Raw genomic sequence first — 20675 nt, 5'->3', positions numbered from 1 at the left:
GCAATCTTTTTCCTCGTTAGTAGCTTTTAAAATCTAGATCTGTAGCCAGAAAAACTCTCAGTATTTGGCACGCAGGCGTGAGCGGAGGCCATGCCGTGGAATTTGCTCGCCAACTGATACGTATTGGAAGGTCAACTTAGTTTAAGCTATTTTTCATCCACTTTCTTTCATTTGGACCGTTCACCGAATTAAAAAGCCTCTTCGAATTTGTTATATGGAGAATCAACACAAAGTGCTCTCTAAAAAGTGCATTTTTATTTTTATATTCGTTTTTCTTTCCTTTCTCATAGCATTGATAAAATTTGTCTGCGTAAAATTTCCTATTTAACAGTGTTCCTTTTGTTTTCACTTGTTCTTTTTTTTTAAATTGTGAGATTTTCAGCGGGGTAAAACTCCGAGTAACAATGCTTCTGCAGAGAGTTTTAATTGTAGGCTACAATGAATTGCTTCCGCCAAACTTCTCTCAGTCCTATATCATCTTCCGAAAGGTCCTTTTAAAAAGACGAGTCTCTTTGTGGTACAAACGGTTTTATCCATGGATGGAAACGGTTTCTGTCCTTAAGGGCGTTAAAATACCATGCAGATCTTTCGTTTCATTCTCCGAGCGAGGTTACACGAAGCGAAATCTCAGGGAACTAGGGGATAACATTTGATGCGTTCCCATGAATCATCTCTTCTTAGCTGACTGGGTATATTGTCCACGCAACTCCAGGATCACTATTAACAGTCTGGCGTAATCAAAGCGGCATTGCTTGTCAATGGTGTCATAGAGCTGTCTCGAGTAGATACTAAGGAACTCTTTCTTGATGTAATAAAGGTCAATCTATTAAGAAAAGAAACACCAATTTTTTACACGAGCACGCTCACACGGGGGTGAGGGGGGAGCGTCCTTTCGTTGAATACTCTGTGAGAGGGGAATGGAAAAGGGATAAATCGTGTAATGAAAACACTGATTGAGGTTTACAACAATTGAAAAACAAATCAAGGAGGGAACAGATATACAAACAAACAAAAAAATATTCACTTCGTTGGCTACTTTTTCCGTTATTAAAAAATTGATTGATATATCAAAATGTTATCAACACTGAAAGCTTCTGAGCTTTAATAGACCATTATCTGTTATTTATTATCTAACGAAGTACTTTAGAGCTCAAAATGTTCTCCCATTGGAAACAAATTCAGACGCATACCTCAGACCTAGAAACCATCATTCTTAACATCTTGAGCTCGTCAGCTTTGGCCATTTCTTTTGCGAAATATCTTGGAGGGTTTTCAACTAACAAAACTGCAAAAACAATGAAATTCCTTGATATTTTAATCAATTAATAACAAAAGCATTTGTCAGTGTAATCTCAAGGGGTGGGGACAACAGGTAAGAACAAATGCCGCACGATGTTAACTGGTTCTTGAGTTGCAAGTAAAAGTTGTCATTAACCGCTGTTCGGCAAATGAGCCAGCACTCTTCCCCGAACCGGGAGGACTGACGAACAGCAATCTAGAGAAAGGCGTTTTAAACAACCTACTATCTGCATTGACTTTCCACAGTTTTTTTAGTTCTGTTTTTGCCATTTCAAATGATTTTTTGCCGTATGCTATTCAGACGTCAGCATGATTCTTACTACATAGCAAGCGGACAATCTTACAAACAAGGCTCTCAAACATGGCATAAAAAACAGATATGACGATCAGATTTTTTTTTTCAGCAAATTTCGGAAATTTTGGGTTTTTGAGCTCTTTTCTGATGCGCTCGTGAGAGGGCTCAGAAGTATCCGGGGAGTCGAACGCGATTCACCTTTTTTTAAATTGTCAGTGCTGTACTTACCACAATCTTTTAAGGTGTCCCGCGCTTGTTTCGACAAATTTGAACAGTTCTCTTCAATAAACTGTCCAATATTGATTCTATAAAACTCCAGAAAAGCAGCCAGTGTCTCTCTCAGTTGATTTCTGCCAACTTGCTCGCACAACAGAGACAAAATATCGCCATCATTGAACAAAAAGGTAGCTCTTTTTCTTGCCGCTTCTCTATCAGCTCTTTTGTTAGCAGAAGATCGATCGACATTGAGTAAAGACGTCACAATATGTCTGACATCTTCGTCTGGTATCTTGGACAAATCATCTTCCAACGTCTTGTTAAACTCTGTGCAAGGAAGTTAGGTTGATTTGGCGATATTAAACATTTGTATAAGTGTTTTCTGCTTGCTGAAGATAATTACTATTGTTTGACTTGAAAGTGAAGGCAGGGGGAAAATGCGTCACGTGCTATAGCTATTTTATTAAAACCGAGTCCCGCAGAATAAACACCGGGTCTTTTCAGTCGGCCGTGTTCAATCAGGATACGGTTACATCTGTTGTTTTTTAAATGAAGACAACGAAACCAATGATAGCAATTGTCATTGTAATCATCGTTGAAATGCTAACTGTGATAATCAGATGATAATAACAACAAGAATGACGATAACGGTGACGATAACGATGATGATGCTTATGATTATAATAATGATAATAAGAGTGATAATCAGGACCAAAACTTTAATTAGTTGTCAGGGTTCGTCAGACAAGATATTTATTCTTTTTACAAAAGTGACGTGAGACACCATTTTTTCAGGTCAGACTCGATGTACATGAGGCCGAATCAGTTATAAAATGATCTAAACCGAAGATAGTCAACAACCTTTGGGTTTAATTCTAAAAAACTGCAGTTCGAGTTACTCACCGGTAAAATACGTTTCCTTCATGTCCATCAAACTGTCATTTCTACTTGATATTATAATGGACACGACTGTATCGTAATCTTCGCTTTCAAACGCTTCCTTTAATGAAGTGACATCATACATCTCCGGTGTGTGCAATAACGCTTTTACCACTGTCATAGCCGCCCCATTCAGCTCTGTTTCAAGCACAGTTGCTAAATCCTGTTGACCGTGAAAACGAAAACTTCCATTTTAAATAGACTTATAGGTAAGTCGCTTGGCTGGGCACAGACTCCACCAAAGTACTCAAACAACCTCGGCGATCAGCGAGTGGTTCAAACGCGTTTTAACAACTAATGAAGGGGAAGCAGCCTACAAACTATTGTTTGATTAAATGTCTTTATTTTTTTCACTTTTACCAAATAATTTCCTGAATATGTTGCAACTGCAAATCAGCGTAATGATGCGCCAAGACAGACGGCTGAGCAAACCGATGTAACTAAAAATAACTCTGGTGATATCAACCTATCCAACACCAATACCCTCACCGACACTCCCCCCTTCCCTCGTCACACATTTTCTCCTGTACTCCAGAATCGTTTTACATCTTAATATCAAATCCTGGACTTCTTTACCTCATTAAATCGTTCCTTGTACACCCCCAGCAATTTCCTTCTCTGCCTGTTGGTAAATCTGGCCAAGACTCTGACGATGGACATTTCATCCGTGCCCAGTCCTTGGAAAGCGTCACGCAGTACATCAGCTTCTTTGTCCCAATTGGGTGGTTCCGTGCTGATGGCCTCTCTCCTCTCCTGTTAGGCGAGAGAACAGAAAAGTACCACTTAATCCAAGCTGGCGTTCAAACCACTTCTTATGCGAAGCTTTACGTAACTATTTTAAGGCAGTTTTTAGTTGATGCGGTAGTAGTCCACGATCGCCTAGTATTTTTGGCTTTATGACTCGGTAGCTGATAAAGTGACATCCTTTTTGATACTTAATTGATATCTTTGAAGTTGTGCTGCACGAGCTACAGAGGAATTAAAGTGCTACTGAAACGTAATTTTCATATCCGAGATTTTTGCAATATAATAGAGTTTGAACGTTATTTGCAAACGCTGTGTACTTTTTTTGGGCCAACGCACAGCGGAAAGTACATTTTTAACCATTCGAAGTTGACCGGCTGAGATCAAAATTGGCGGCCATCTTGGCGCGGCCAAAACAGCCCTGTGACGTCACTGGTTGTGTACTTCTGTGAAAGAAGGGTAAACGCATGGAGTGTGGCTTGCATGTTGGGAGGCCGAAAAAGAGGATTTCGGGCAAAATGCCATCCTCGTCTTATTCCTCGGCGGCCACATCGGCATCTTGGCTATCTGCGAGAGGTTCGCCTAGATAGGGAGCAAAATTCCCGACTGATACCGAGAACGAATCTCTACGAGTCTATTTAGTTAATCGGCAACTGACGAGATCCACAAGATTAGTATCGAAACCGCGATCTTGTCTGATCATCTACAGAAATGTCGAAAGACATTATAACGGCAGATGGGCTACTAAACGCCCCGGGCCAAAGCAATGCCATTTAGAGAATGAAGAAAACATGGAAGCCTCATACGACACCGCTACTGAAGATGATCTATTCGGCAAGTCTGAGGATAACGAACAAATCCCTCAGTACCAAATGCCCAGCAGAACATGCCCAGAATCCCTACAATATAGGGCGAGGGCCAAATTAAGAGCAGACGAGGATTTCAGAAATGAGATAAAGCAAATCCTTAACAACGTGGAGCAAGAAACAGTAAAGGCGATCATGTGCTTTTATGAACCTGGAATCGGTCGTTTTAATACCGAAATAAAGAAAAGAAAGCGAGCCAAAACGGCTGGAACACTGAACACTAAGAACTGTAGTATGATCGAATCAGCGTGCGTGGCGCAAGCTGAAAGCAATCAAGACAACTTAACGATCGAGACAGTCAAAAAAATAGCTGTACATTTACAAAGGCGAACGATTCGAAAAAGACGCAATCCCTGATGTGCGTACTCAGTGCCACACATAAAGCAAATTCTCATGAAAACCTGGCATTTAATAGAAACACAACCACTACTGAGCGAACTATACAAAAATCCGCCGCTCGTATCTTACAAAAGATACTGAAGGATACTGAAAGATACTGAAAGATATTGAAGGACAGAGTTCTACCTGGTCTGTTATCCCATCTGGTGTACCACAGGGCTCCCTACTAGGGCCATTATTTTTTGTAATTTTCATTAGTGATTTGCCGGATGTGGTTATGCCTGGAAACACAATCGCACTGTACGCAGATGATTGTAAAACATCAAGACTGATAAAATGTACATCAGACCAACATGATTTTCAATCTGACCTGAATAATCTACACATCTGGAGTCAGCGAAATCTAATGGATTTTAATGTAAAGAAATGCAAATTGATGCGTATCACGAAAAAAAGTATGCCTTTTCGTTCTGACCTTAAGCTGAATGAGAGCTCTCTGGAAGAAACATCTGAATTCTGTGATCTTGGATTAGTTACTAGTAACAAGTTGTCCTGGAATGCTCATGTTGATAAGATATCAAGCAAGGCTAACAAGATTCTTGGCCTTATTAAAAGGACATGCAAGGGTCTGAAAGATGTTAACATGTTAAGAAGGTTGTACTGTGCTTTGGTAAGGTCCCAATTGGAATACTGTACTATTGTCTGGTCACCCTTCACGGCTAGAAACATTAATAAATTGGAAAGGATTCAGCGAAGAGCCACCAAGTTTATTCTAAAAACTGTTGATGATTACAACACTCGTAAAGAAAAACTGAACCTGTTATCTCTAGAGGACAGACGCTTCTTTTTTGACGTACTATTTTTTTATAGAGTTCTTAATGGGTATATTAATATAGATATATCCTCTTATATCCAATTTTATTCACATTCGGAAAGATACTCGTTGAGGGGTAAGGACGAACTTAAATTAAAAAAGAACTACGCGAGGACTGATACTTTTAGGTTTTGCTATTTTAATAGGATTGTCCACATGTGGAATGGGCTGCCACTATCGGTCCGTCAGGCTCCAAGTGTTTCTTGTTTTAAAAGGGGTGTAAGGGATTATTTGACTGCAAGATTTGATTGATTTTAGTTTGGATTTGTTTTTTTTGTTAAAGGTGGTCTGCCGTGCATGGGGATTTATCTCTTTTGCGGACCATCCTTATGGCACCTTTCTTTTTACTCTTTTGTATTATTATCTATTAATGTAAGTAAGTAAGTAAGTAAGTAAGTTATATGTGTCATTAAATTGTAATAAATAAAAATAAATAAATAAAGAGGGTGGTCGCTCAAAGACATACTCGTGAGGGCTAAACTTTGAATAGGCTACTCTAAACACACGCTTGGGAGTCGTGTAGGCCTGTCAACCCCATTTTACGCCACCATCTTCCTCTTCGCTACTGGAGACAACTTCGCTTCGTTCAGAAGAAGATTCACTTGACAAAATTTCAATATCTGCCATCTCCTTCGCCCACGAATACAAACAAACAGAGAGTGAAATAAACCACGCTATCGGAGTGAACACAACCAGTGACGTCATCAATCCATTTGGCTCGGTACCAGGGCCCGGACATGGTTTTGTGTAAAATTTTTTATTTGAACGTTTAAAAAAGATATCTTTCGCTTCTTTTTGGCCAAAGAAAATTATCTCATGATGACCAGCATATTCAAAACTACAGGTGAGAGCAAATATTTCAGATACGAAAATTTCGTTTCAGTAGCACTTTAAGGAAGTGTTTACTTCCTAGAAAAGCGGGTAATAATCATGTACTGTTGTTTGCGTTACCTTTTTTTAGATGAGATTCCCACAGGAAAAGAAATTGCTGCTGCATTATACGAAGGGATTTAGTTCGTCATTCATGTTTTCTGTGCAAAGAAATTTATCAGTCCTAAAGTACTGAACCGATCGAGGCCAGCAATATGCATTTGTATACATATTTGCGATGATCAAAGCAAGAGAGGCAAAAATTCAAATAAACTCAGTAAATTTGTCAAATTGTGTAAATCTTAATTGATTTTATTGTCTCTGTGTACATCGTAGTCTGCTAAAAGATTCCATCAGTGTCGGTTTAATTAGTTAAGTCCAGTCATTTGGTATTAGTGCAAAAACATGACCAGCCTAGAAGGATCTATTCCGGGAAAAAAAAAAGGTTATATGAACAATTTCCCCCTTTACAACTGAAACAGGCGTAAACTCAATCTATATTCACAGTCACTTACTCGAATAATTCCTTGTGGCCGCTTATTTAGCATATCTTGAATCTAAAGGAAAACTGAAGAACTCGCAATCGATTTGAAGATAACTTCACGTAAGAAGTAAATGGGCTATTTTTCTTGGTAATTTCAACTTAAGCACGAGAACTTCTAAGTGAAGCCTTTTGATTCAAGTCGGACTTCAGAGAAACCGGAAAAACTTTTCAGTGATATTCATAGACAACTGCTTACTGCTGACAGGCGCCAGTTTCGCTTCCTCAGTTAGAGAATAATTTCAAATTGTCGATTAAGCGTGATTTCCTTTTTGCAAAAGTGTTCGTTTTCTTACTCAGTTTTACGGGAACTTACAGATTGGCAGAGTTCGTCTTAACCATACCGTCGTATCTCGCTTTTGTGTTTTCAGCTATGACAACAATACAGTGAAGAATCGATATGGAACGATCGCGAAAGTACAGCTAAAGTACAATAATGCTGTTTAATTTTCAGCTCTAAAATTTGACGATGGTTGAGGAAAAGCTTAAGCCAGTGTGGGAAATAATGTGAACAGTTCTGATCAACAGCTGAACACGATAATGAAGGTTTGAAGTCGTCCATAGTTGCTGTGTAATGAACGAGCTTGATCTGTTACTGGTAAGTTCCACACGTCTAGGCACAACTCCAAAACACTTCTAACTTGCTGCTCAGTGAACAAGCGGTAATATTTGGTTCAGAGCTTATGGCGATGAGAATGATATAAAAAGGTGACTTACGTGTGATTCAGATTTGTCGCCTTTAGACGCGGCGCAACCCATTTTCTTCCACCTCCGAGACTTCCTATTTGGCGAGCACTTAGCGACTGCAGTGTGACTAACGAGAGATCGTTCTGTCTGACTGACCTCTCGTCTCGTGACCTTGAGCGTTGAGAATATGTTAGGTACAAGACTAAGTATAGACTTTACGTGCGTCACACAACAAGTGTAATTTTGTAATTAATGTTTATTTGTAAGCAACGAACATTTAACGGAGTTCTCGCAAATTATTTCCTTTTGTTTTTTTTACTACAAAAGATCCTTACTAAACAAAACGAAAATGAAACTACTTCATTCGAGGTTACCTAGCGCAGTAAGTGTTTTCAGTTGCGCACCAATTTATTATTTTTTGATTCATTGTGAATCAATTCGCAGTATAGTTGCGTTGTTAAAGGAGCAAACACTAAGATTGACGTCACAGGTTAAGGAGTGAAAACCATCTCTTCGCATTCAAACAAATGGCGTACCTGTAATTGCTGTCGCGCATTAAGACAGACAATAGTCACCTGGTGAAAAATAGGTGCAGCACGTTCTGCCTGCTAGTTTTTCCGTTCCAATCAATTTCATTCTATTACTAACTGTTCTAAAAATAAAACTGTCTTGGGAACAAGAACACTTGTCGTTTAAAATTTTCTTCCTCTGAGACCGAAAACCTTTTCAGTAAGTTCATATAATAACTTTATATGGCTGCTTTTTTTGCTAGTGTCAGAAAAAAATGCTGACACAAACGGTTACAAATCGCGCAGAAAATCTCTTAGATAACCAAGTAAACTGCACAATCATTTTCAATCCGGGCATATGTCCCGCCTCTCAGTTTTACTTTTCAATGTTGTACTGATTCCGTTGTACTTTCGTTGAGAGAAGAGTGAGTCAGTGGTAAAGAGAAAGCAAGGGTGGTTTCACGGTTTTTTTCTCTCTTCTTTTTGTTTGTTTGTATTTTTTTTTTCACATTTTGGAATGTATTATTAAAAAATCCCTTAAAAACAAATTAGGTTCAGCAGTTTAAGTCCGCGATATAGTGCAGTGAACTCTAGTTCCTGACAGTAAATCACTATTATCTGAGTTGGTTTTATCATTATGGTACAACATGGCAAGCAGACAGAGAAATGCTGAGTGAACGCGAGCTAAACAACTTTTTTTATAGCTTTTGTTTTATTTTCTTTCGAGTGCAAAACGTGACCAGAATTGACAATATCGAGGTACACTGACGTATCAGTTATTCATACAATTTCTTTGATTTGGTTACTTGTTCAAATGCACTCTTCCGTCTATCATTTTCACCTGATCACATCAATTCGCTTCATCAAACTGGTTATAGCTGTTTGGAACTTAGTAATCTGTGAGTAAACTAACTCGTAGAAGCGTTATCGAGGAATTATTTGGAGTAAAAGGCGTTTGTATTGTCCGGCCGGACCAACACTCAAGGTCTTAAAATAATTGAGAAGAATATGCTGCCTTTCTATAACATCAAGAAATGGTTAGATATTCTAGTCTTCTTGGATAGGGACGAATAAATGGAGGTCCCGTCTCCTGCAGGGCTAGGGGTAGGTGACGTTAATTTCCCATGCACGCACGAGATTACAGTGTGATGGATGTTCTCCCCTGGGGTGGGATGGGTGGGTTGAGGGCCGCAGGTTAGAAACCTGTAACAGGTTATTGCGCTTCCCTCTTTAAATAAAGTAAATTAAAGTAAATTACATAAAGGTATCAAAGAAACTATGATTGTTTCGGAATCGTTTTGACGAGTTTTGTCGATGGAATAATTTTACTCTATCGTATCTTTTTTACTAACATTGTCGAAGAGTGCAACAAAACTATGTTGAACCGCCGATAAGCTAGCATTGAAATTTTCCTTAACAAATAGGATCGTCGAAAAAGAAACTGCCAGCCTAAAAAAAGGCCTCATGGGTATTCCCTTAGTGAAAACTCTTTAGCTCGATTAATCTGCAACTATGAGCAGGCGGCAGTTTTTGACAGGCAGAGAATGAACTGACCGGAACGCTAACAAATCACCTTTTAATTAAAAACAATTAGACACAACAAAATTTGAACCTGTTATGGTTCGCTTTGATCCAGCAAGCTACAGCTATGAAAAGAAGGTAAGTTGAAATTTGCCGACTTGGTTTTTTTCCGAAGACACCTGTGCATGACTATTAAAGTTTGGAAGTACTGCAACGTTAATACACCTTAAAGAATCTAGCTTTTGCATATCTTATGGGGCTATACGCTTAACTAAGCAGAGCGTGTGATTACTGATACTGTATTAAACAGGTGATACTTACATGATGGCGGTAATTGCAGTCAGTGGATGTGGATACTGTACAGCCCATGCCGACTCAAAAGCAGGAGAAGATCTTGATCCGAACAACGCAGCTTCTGAAAGGCACTGTTCCTCGTATTCACGATGACGGAACTTCTCGTTTGCAAAGAATGTAAATGATTCATGCAAAGTAGTTCGCTTGCGTCACTGAGAGTTAGTAACTCGTTCTTCTATTCAACTATTTGTCAGGAGGCGGGGTTCGGTTTGTAAGACTGTTTCCTGTTTTTTTTTTTTCACTCACTCCAATTTTATCTTCAATTTATCAAAATGCATATCTTAATAGAAACTCCAAAAGTTCGTCAAGGCACCTATCTTTCCTACATTTCTCGAATTTTATCGATTCAGATTTCCGGACGTTTGGGAAAGTGAGTGACTAATTCTAAGTGAAGTCTTAGTACAGTTTAATTAAAATAACTTCGTTGATGGAGGAAAAATGTTTTAAAGGATTAATTATTGTTTAGATAAATGGCTAGGAGCGGCAGTTCATGGTTCGTGATTTTTCCTTTATGGTCGAGTTCACTGAAATTACTGAATGTTCTAAAATTAAACGCCTGGGTAAACCCCTGTTTGATTTGAAAGTTCCTGCAGTTCTTCCGCTCCTAACTTGCGTCAATGAAGAAGTATTCATTCTCCTCATCGCTTACCTCCGATGGAGCGATGCTCTGGCTTTGAAAAGAGCTAGGAAAAAATACATCGATTCCACAACGCCATGCAAATTAAAAGATTAAAGATAAGTGCTGGTAGATTTTTACTCTGTCCACATTCGATACATGTATAAACTTGAATCACCACCAAGGCCTATCAAAATTACCCACTTGATGCTATGGTTGCGATAATGTAAATGTTGTTGCTGATGATGATGGCGGAACGAATTCTAAACTAGAGGTCCCGTCCGAAAATCAGAAAAAAAAATTCAGGCTTTCAGATGAGTTTCAACTGATCTAGTACTCAATATAACATGCAAAAATTAATTATTTATCTCTTGCGACTGTATTGTTTACAAAAATGAATCAATATTTTTCGCTTTAAAACAGTGATAAACTTTTCCTCAAACCGGTCTTAGAAGGTGTTAGATTACATTATTCGGTTGTGAATTACTCTTCCTTCCCCGATTATATATTGATCATCAAATTTGTAATAATAACAGCACTAGTTTTTGAGAAAAGGAACGAGATCAAACTCGGTTCTAATCATGATTGTAACCAAGGAAAATATTTCAGGGACTGTCAAGCTTAGTTGAGGCAAGAGAGGATATCTTCTCTTTAGCATAGGTCACTATCTGGAAAAGTTTTAAGTGGAAAAAAAATTAAAAAAAAAAAACAGTTCGGGCAACAAAAATGCACCTTCTGAATAAAAATATGATGGACTATATATAAAGCTCAGCGTTTCCGCTAGAGATACCACTTGTTTTGGTGAGTACGAACATATGTTTTGTAACACTTTGCTGATGACAGAGGATTTTTTTCATGATCAGTATGAATCGTGTTAATTGTAGAAGTACGTTAGGAGTGCTTGTAGGTCTAATAAATCCCTAACGGACTACTAGGATATTTAAGATTTTGTAGGTTATGCAAGAGCCACTCTAAGGCATCTCACTCAACTTTACTTTATTTTTTACTCACTGCTATATTTTCTTTATGATGATGCAACGCTCGCTGTATCTTGGGTCATTAAAAGAGATACCCGCTCCTGATGTTTACTGAGGTTAAGTTAAAAAATATTTGTTAACTAACAATCGTATGTTCAGGGTATTTGAATATAACTTGTGTTAAGATTGTACAGCTGTCGGTTTGTATTATATGTAAAACGCAATGAAATTTTGGAAACTTACCTGCACATGACGATAAGGGTTTTCACGTGTGGAAACTGTACAACCCATATTTTCTGTTTAAGATGAATTCACCCGAACCACAATCTACACTGAATTTTTAGTAGAGCACGCAGGGATTTAGCTCAGCTTGTTCCCAAGCCACTCTTTTACCAACGGTCAATCCGTCTCGGGTCATTTGGAGGGAGGAAAAACGACAGTGAAACGCCATGTCATCAAAAAGTAAATTTGTACCTTCCCTAGACTTTGCGACTTTAACACACCAAATAATCATTCTTTCATCCCAGCCACATTACACTTGTGTATTTTAATCTAGTATTCCATTCGCCTTTTCTGTTTTACATCAAAGGATGACAACCATGCACTGCATTCTGTGATAGTTTTATCTAAAGTAGTCACAGATGAAACGCCGATAAGTATATTCTTGTGAGAGACAAAAAAATACAAGAATTTTGTAAGAGCTGCTCGTTTTATTTTCAATAAGCATAGGGAGAGAGAGGAACTGACGAAAAACAACCAGCATATTTATACATCTAATTGAATTAATGTCGGAAACGAGTAGCAAAATGAGTGTTTCGTTCGCTGAAGTTCTGTTAAATTGCATCGGAGCTTGAGAATTACTAAAATCCTAGAATGATTTATACCCCTGCAAGAGAATGCATTCATATTTTCCCGACTCCTGATTATAATTTCATAATTTTCTTTGTTCCTTGGCAGCTTTTACCACCATCATGACGAGCTTTGCCCACCAAAAAAATTTATGCAAATTAGGCTAAGCCGGATTTGAGTTCCGCCTGGCAATTATTAACTGTAAGAGAAGATCTCAGTTCGCGCCCACAGCACGTTCAAGGTGTTGCGGATGAAGTTTCTGTAATTACTTTTTGGCACTTTTCGGCGTCAAAATTGCATAGTTTGGGTAACCCAAAACCCTTAAGCTGACCTTTCTTGTCATAACACGAATGTTTTCCAGAAAGGGACACGCGGTAATGTCGGTGTCTCTCGTGTGCTGGCATTTTTCCAGGTAAAACCCTCGCGTGGAATCAACTCATGTTTAATTTAACGCTCCTTTTAAGCGCACAATGTAAGCCAAAGCAATTTTATAGTTGAACGTAAAGATCAGAATATTTTCTTCTAAGGATGATAAATGATCGACGCTGAACTAAATTATACGTTGAAGAAAATGCAAAACGTCATAACATGTAAAAGAGGAAATTTGGAAAACTACGAAGTTACGGAAACCATGAAAATCCTCGATTTTTAAGAAAGGAAATTTTTATAATTCCAAGCTAAGTAAGCTTTTCTAGTGTTTCATTCTTTAAGGCTTTGTGTAGAGCGGGGCCTTTGTTTTATAAACCGTAAAACTTAGTGACAAGTCGAAAGGGCTCGCTCTTGATTATGATACCATACAGTAGAGGGACACCACGGTGATCTTCCAGGTGTTTGATCATCGTCGCCGCTCGTGGTATACTTCGCTACTTAGGTGAGCGAGATCGACGTTCTTCCTCTCTTTAATTCTGACAGCTGTGTGAAAGACCTGATCCTTACAATGAAAAACGGTCGATTGTGCTTTTTCAGTGGCGGCTTTAACGTTCGTCCATATGCAGCGCTTATCCTAAACATGCATGGCATCTCTAGCTATCTACAAGACACGCTGCGATGTATTACTCGTCCACGTTCAACACAGCAACTGCGCTAGTGAGATAGAGAATCGAAAGATCACATTGTTGCGCTCGAAGAAGTGCGCTAAGTTTGCCAAGTTCTACAATGGACAACAGATCGTACGGCCTCCCGCAAGAATAAGGACAAGGTCTATCAGTTACAAGCAATGGATAAGTGGAATTGTAAAAAGTTTTAATTCGTCCGTGCATCGAAAGGCCGATGGTATGTAATTTTGCTCTTTTCCGTTCTTCACACACTCGAATAGCTGTTAAAATTAAATTTAATTGTGGGTTGTACAGTCAAAATATAACGTCGCCCAACATGGTTTTAGTTAAACCAGTGTCTTCTGAGGCGCTTCCACCAAAATAATTTAGAAGGGAACAACAGCGCTAACCGATTTAATATCTTCTCAAGAACATGTCAAAGTCTATTAAAACGCAGAAATTAAAAATAGTAAGAATTGGTGGTTCATGTTAAAAATCATTCAAGAACAGTTCTCAGTTTGGCTCGATAGTGCTGTCACTTTGCACTAGTTGTTCATAGTGACTTACTCATTACTTTCAGTATTTGTTCGAGCTTTTCTTCGACGAAAAAGGGGACATACAAGAAATCGCAATTCACCTCTAAAACAAAAATAATAAGCTCTCCCAATTGGACACCAGATATGACTGCGTAGTAATAATTGCGTAGTACGCGAAGTTGCAGTGTGACAAAAATGAGTGAGGAAAATAATTCTAAGTGCTGTACAGCGCGGTTTTTAACATAGATTACCTAGCTAAATGACCTGCTTGTCGTAGATATTTATGATAATATAGGAAGGTCCCCAAGGAATACTAATAACCCGGCGTGTAATTTTGTGATTGACAAAACCTGATAACTCAGGTTTATGTTTGAAAGGGCAAATCATTTAGTACATTTCACTCCAGAAGTAAATAATCTCTTAACTTTCGTAATTATTATTTTGGTTTCAGGCAAATGGTGTCGAGTTGAAAGATACTAAGTTCCTGAAACATACATCCAAGCTTTGTTAGCAGGCATGCCGAATGCTTTTATAAACGTGCGAGGGTAAAAATACATTTGCGGCCCCCTGTATGGAGAGAAAAATCCAAAGTTTTTTATTACAGGGATGGTAGAGTGAATGATGTTATTTCTGGTCTGAGTCATCAAAGTTCTATACCATTAGAGTTAAGAAAAGCTATCGGGGGAATATGGAGGTTGCTGCAAGTAGTAGCTGTTAAACTCTCAACAAGCTTTACAGGCGGCCAATTAAAGAGCATGGGGCAAGAAATCAAGCACGATTCTCACCCAGTAAACTAAAATGGTTGTTGGAAACTGAGATGGACGAGCAACCAGCGAATTTGAAGTAATCTGGTGGCCTGATCTTTTCTCAGGCACTAAAAATGGGAAACTGACCTTGCGATTTTATGTTCCTAAAGTGATACTTTGATTTCAATGATGTGTAGTACACAGTCTAGTTGACTTGTTCGTCAAGTTTCCATAAATTTAGTAGCTGTTTCTTGGCAGTTTTTGTAAGTTTGTTTTAAAAAACGATAAAATATGTTTTGCATTTAGAGGAACAAACTTGTCTGTAGAAGGCTAAGATTAAACCCTGAATACAGCAAAATGACCCTGTAATATTAATGCAATTCATGTCTAGCTGGGCGCACTATACTCTGATGCCCTTCATTCTGTTGTAACCAAATTCAGAGGAAAAAAAAAACACCTGGAGAAACTCTTAGAGGGATAATATCTGTGGACTTTCACCATTTCTATGGTCATCAGGAATGACAGAATAAAGCAGTAACTGTTCACAGAGTCTTAATTCACTTAACTGAAAGAATAATGAGTTGGAGGGAACTATAGATCATTTTTTTCCAAGCATCTCTAATAATTCATGATGGAAATAATAATAACAATGATAACAATAATGATAATAATAATAATAATAATGATAAAAATATTTACAATAGTTAGAGACATAATGTTCATTATCCTGATGGTTATAATTCCTATGATTACTTCCATTAATCTAATCATTATTTTTATCATTCATTTTACTATCATGATTATTTCAATGTTTATCTATGAACAAAATAGTGTTATTGTTAGTCTAGCTGAATGAGTATCCAAGTGATTGAAACTGGGGCAAAAACAAATTAAGAAAAGACAGAAAAACCCCAAAAACTGTTCAGGACTGCAATTCTTGAGTTGGCTCATTGTGAAAGGTTTTGGGACTTCATTAAGCTAGTGCTGTTTGTAGTGGGCCCTGTGTCAAAGAGAGAAGAGTAGCAGCTGAATTAATAATGATAATACTAAGGACAACGATAGCATTGATTGACCAAAGTCACCCTATGACTAATAACAGATGATACATGACAAACAGCATAAGCAACACACTTTTCAAAAGAAAAAGAGCAAGCTAAAATTGCCATCAGATAAAAATAACTGTCCATAAAAGACTGACAGCATAGAGCTGAAAAAATAATAGGGACTGGTTCTGCCATCAGATAACAACAGTCCATAGACTGACCACCCAAGAGAAACAGAACAAATCGGTGGTTCTGCCATCAGATAACAACAGCCCATAATGGACTGACTACCCAAGAGAAACAGATCCACCTGTTAGTTCTGCCATCAGATAACAACAGTCCATGGACTAACTACCCAATAGAAACAGAACTAGGCAGGTGGTTTTGAATCAGAAAACAACTATTTAAGACCTCTGTACAATGTGTCTTAGAAAATCTTCTGCATTCTAACAATCTATTGAAAAGACAAACTATCAGAAACACTTGAATTTCTATTTGGGGGGAGGGGGGAGGAATTAAATGAAAATCTACTTGCCTCAGCATGCCATCCTCATTGAGCAGCCTATTTCAATTTGAAAATGATGATCACAATCATAAAGATAATGATAATGATAACAATAACAAATCATTATTATTATCATTTATATTACTATTATGATTATTTCAATGTTTATCTATGAACAAAATGGTGTTATTGTTAGTCTAGCTGAATGAGTATCCAAGTAATTGAAACTGAGACAAAATAATCTCAAGAAAAGGCAGGAAAACCCCAAAAACTGTTCAGGACTGCAATTCTTGAGTTGGCTCATTGTGAAAGGTTTTGGGACTTCATTAAGCTAGTGCTGTCTGTAGTGGGCCCTGTGGCAAAGAGAGAAGAGTAGCAGCTGAATTAACAATTATAATAATAATGAAGACAATGATAGCATTGATTGACCAAAGTGCCTCCGACTAATAACAGATGATACGTGACAAACAGCAAAAGCAAAACATTTTTCAAAACAAAAAGAGCAAGCTAAAACTGCCATCAGATAAAAATAACTGTCCATAAAACACTGACTGTATAGAGCTGAAAAAAATAGGGACTAGTTCTGCCATCAGATAACAACAGTCCATAGACTGACTACCCAAGAGAAACAGAACAGATTGGTGGTTCTGCCATCAGATAACAACAGCCCATAATGGACTGACTACCCAAGAGAAACAGATCCACCTGTTAGTTCTGCCATCAGATAACAACAGTCCATGGACTAACTACCCAAGAGAAACAGAACTAGGCAGGTGGTTTTGAATCAGAAAACAACTACTTAAGACAAGCCCTCTGTACAATGTGTCTTAGAAAATCTTCTGCATTCTAACAATCTATTGAAGAGAAAAACTATCAGAAACACTTGAATTTCTACTTGGGGGGAGGGGGGGTAAATAAATGAAAATCTACTTGCCTCAGCATGCCATCCTCATTGAGCAGCCTATTTCATTTTGAAAATGATTCAATAACAATCATAAAGATAATGATAACAATAACAAAATCATTAATAATAACGATAATTATAATAATCATAACAATAACTACAATGACAAAGTCCGTGTTAGTCTGGCCTCTACCTTGCAAAAAATACAGCCCACCAACTGAAGCTTAATTCTTTAAAGGCATTGTATTGCAATTGGTCATTGAGGCACTCAAGCCACCTCACCACGACAAGGTACGAACATTGAGGTGGAAAAAAGGGTCTGTAAAATTGACTCCATGCTGATTCGAGATGAGAAATCTGTGTTCGAAGCTTCTTCAGTTCCACTCCAAGGGAATTTACTCTAGCTGATCTTTCGGTAAGTTAGGAAGCGAGCTCTTCGGAGTCGTGACTGAGTTTGGCGCCAAAAGATAAATTTTTCGCGCCTTCGGGCTCAAAGTCTAGCGTGGCGGAGTTCACCAGATTTACGATAGTCATAAATCCCGCAGATTTAATAAGTTCGTCGGGGATTGTTTATTACGAAGAAGATAGACTAGCTATTAGACAGAACGTGAACACAACGTGAACGACGTCGGGAATCCTGGCTAACCCCACTACTCCGAACGATGAGTTGGCCGGCTGAAGTTCCCGTGTCGCCACACTTTGGATTTCGTCGGGAAATATCTTAAATACATCGCATATGAAATATTTACGCAAAGGAACGTCACATACCTCTTTCAAAAGTAGATACCAATGCTTGCAAGGGTCAAGTGTGGCACTTGTAATCCTGCAAAGACTCTGCGTGGTTAAGTTAGCCGGTGGAAAGCCGCACGTCGAAAATCCGACTGCCTCTATGACTTCATTTCGAATGGTTTCGAAATCGAAAACATGATGCTTTTCGACATTTCGACATGAAAAATCTCGTCGAGGTTTAATATTATAATATTGGTAAGAATTTAACCAGGATACGAGGCCAAGTCGTGCGACCGCCACAGGTTTTCTACCAAAACAATAACATCGTGTACTACGATCGCAAAGCGTGAACACTGATCGCTCCACCAAGTGACGCAATACTGGAAATTCGATACGGTTGATATTAAGGTCGTACGGCACATGAAAATTGCGATATCTTTTGTTACTGTTTTATGGCAAACCAAGCGAAAGAATCATACCTAAATAATCGAAAGAAAGGCTTTTCGAATACGGCGCCTCGCCGGTATTGCCTCTTCTGTGAAAAGGAAGGATCTTTGAAAGACTACGTGATTAAAAATGTCGTTATAAGGAAACAGGCAGAAACAGAGAAAACGCAGTATTTTATGACCATTACACGCACAACAAACTTCATTTCATTTCATGATTTTGATTTTCATCGCCAACAGATGACCCCGCGTTAACTCGCACGCAATCGCGTATCTCTCGTGGATTCGTGGGCGCTAATCTGTATAATTACATTGTGGTGTAATTAATGTGATGACATCCACCCAACGCCTTCTTCCCCAAACCTCGGCATCAGTTTACGATGCCTGCTGAGAATTTTTTTCTTGAGCAAAGCTCGTCATGGACACAAGAAGCCCAAGAGGTTCGTTTAAAGTACGAATATGAACATCACACATGTTGAAGCCAGCTCATGATTTACCGCCCTATAACCATTTCTGAACGGAGTGAAACTCTAGCGAACGAACAACAAAACACTATTTATTGTGTAAAATTTGTCTTCGACATTTTGTTGGATAAAATATCATTCATACATTCACTGTTGGAGTTATTCATTGAGTTTGTTTCCGAAATGTGTTTTAATTCACGATAAGTCGGAGGGACTACATTTTGGGCTTTTGAAAAGTCAACGAGAATAACTATGTTCAAATGTTTGTATTTATCTCTAGTAGATTTAGGAAAGCTCTAATCTGAGAAGAAAGTTGGCTAACTTTTTAAGTTTTTTATAGAAAGCATTAAGCTCTTACACAAGAGACTTTCAATGAATTATTCGGTATGAACTAAAAATGTCTTATTTAATAAGCCAAGCTGGAAAAAATATGCCACTTTCAAACAATTAAAGTTCCCTAAGAACACATCCTATTGCATTCTTTATACTTGTGTCGATAGGCGCTTAAAAGGTATATTCACGTACAATCAGGTGCGCTTGACTTAACCTGCTCTGAGTTATCTGTGAATTCTTCCACCTAGACAACGTTTGAAACCTGTACACCATCTCTGCATTCTAGCATCATGATGTTAGATAAAGTAAATTTTCTCTAAAATTTCGCGCCAAAATTAAGGAATGATTTGACGCCTTGACATTAGTATTTTGAAATATAATGTATTTAATGCTGTGGTAGTAGCCATCCCATTCAGTAATTATGAAGCTATTTACTTCCTTTTGAGAAGATCAACTTTAAAGAAATTTTGGGGAGTTTCAGACTAGTGTCTGATGAAGGTGTCTAACTAAATGGATGTAGCAGCCGCCTTGAGCTACCTTACAATGCATGCTGAAATTATTAAACAGAGCGTCTTTCATTGCACTGAACAGCTGGTCTTAACGATGATAATTATCTCTAAAAGCTATATATGAGATCGTCGGATGGGTTTGGTGTTACATTACCGACAAAACAAACTCAAAATTAAACTGCAAATGAATAAGCGGGGTGAGTTTTCGTCGGTGGGGGTAACAAGGTATTTTGGTTATATCAACTAGGTTGAAATTGTAAAATGGCCACCGTGAAGAGTTAAAAAGCTGACGTTTCGAGCGTTAGCCCTTCGTCAAAATTAAACTGCTGAGTTCTACATTATCAACTTTAATTTCTATTTCAAGTCTCATCAATTTGAGTCAGAGTGAGAGGTATCAGCGTAGAATATTTACGTTAAATTTGAAAAAACTGGCAAAATGTGGCTCTTTTTCCTAAAATCTTATATTTTTCGAGCCCCGGTTTCCATATTTTCAGAATGACAATAGACTACAGCTGTAACGCCGCTGCCGCGCTTAATTTGTTCTGTGGCTTTTAACAGCATGGTGTTCTTTGTTTAATGGCGCTTGATAAGCCCCATTATTGGTAAGTTTAATTAAAAAATCAACATAAACACAAACGATATTGTCCTTACTGAAGAAATGTTACTTAAAATATCACAATTTTTTTTTGAAATAATTCCTTAGGTCGTTTGATAAATTTTTCTCAATGATTTGTCAACAAAATTTTGAATTGCAAAACGGGCGAGACATTTGCAATCGCCATAATTTAAGGAGTTCCGCCGCCAACTTGGCGGCGAGTTCTTTGTTAGCTTATGTTACGTGAATAAAAAACCGAAGCATACGGCCTTTCCCAGCTGGAGTTATAAGGCACATATTCTTGATATGTACACAATTTAGAAAGGCAGAAATGA

The 20675-nt window shown here is 38.2% G+C and overlaps 1 protein-coding gene and 2 long non-coding RNA genes across 4 annotated transcripts; 1 reads left to right on the top strand and 2 right to left on the bottom strand.

Moving 5' to 3' along the window:
• Positions 1-240: 240 nt before the first annotated feature.
• On the bottom strand, positions 241-10668 carry LOC111330376 (annexin A6). 2 transcript variants are annotated; one of them, XM_088762944.1, is made up of 7 exons: positions 10022-10666; positions 7701-7841; positions 3326-3502; positions 2714-2912; positions 1823-2137; positions 1191-1285; positions 241-823 (listed from the first exon to the last, which is right to left on the bottom strand). In XM_088762944.1, exons 1-7 carry the CDS (start codon positions 10067-10069, stop codon positions 668-670), a joined length of 1131 nt encoding a protein of 376 aa, XP_088619070.1. In that variant the 5' UTR covers positions 10070-10666; the 3' UTR covers positions 241-667. The 2 variants fall into 2 exon arrangements, with proteins under 2 accessions (XP_088619070.1, XP_022790949.2); XM_022935214.2 differs by lacking the exon at positions 7701-7841 and having other exon boundaries at positions 10022-10668.
• A 2649-nt stretch (positions 10669-13317) lies between these two features.
• LOC148727700 (uncharacterized) lies at positions 13318-15335 on the top strand. The gene is made up of 2 exons (XR_016002403.1): positions 13318-13768; positions 14518-15335. It is a non-coding gene; the product is annotated as an uncharacterized LOC148727700 (long non-coding RNA).
• On the bottom strand, positions 13718-18378 carry LOC148727699 (uncharacterized). The gene is made up of 2 exons (XR_016002404.1): positions 16391-18378; positions 13718-15812 (listed from the first exon to the last, which is right to left on the bottom strand). It is a non-coding gene; the product is annotated as an uncharacterized LOC148727699 (long non-coding RNA).
• Between the last annotated feature and the right edge of the window lie 2297 nt (positions 18379-20675).

Source organism: Stylophora pistillata, chromosome 6 (genome assembly GCF_964205215.1).
Source record: "Stylophora pistillata chromosome 6, jaStyPist1.2, whole genome shotgun sequence".
Lineage (NCBI taxonomy): Eukaryota > Metazoa > Cnidaria > Anthozoa > Scleractinia > Pocilloporidae > Stylophora > Stylophora pistillata.
This window is presented reverse-complemented; position numbering and strand designations above follow the sequence as displayed.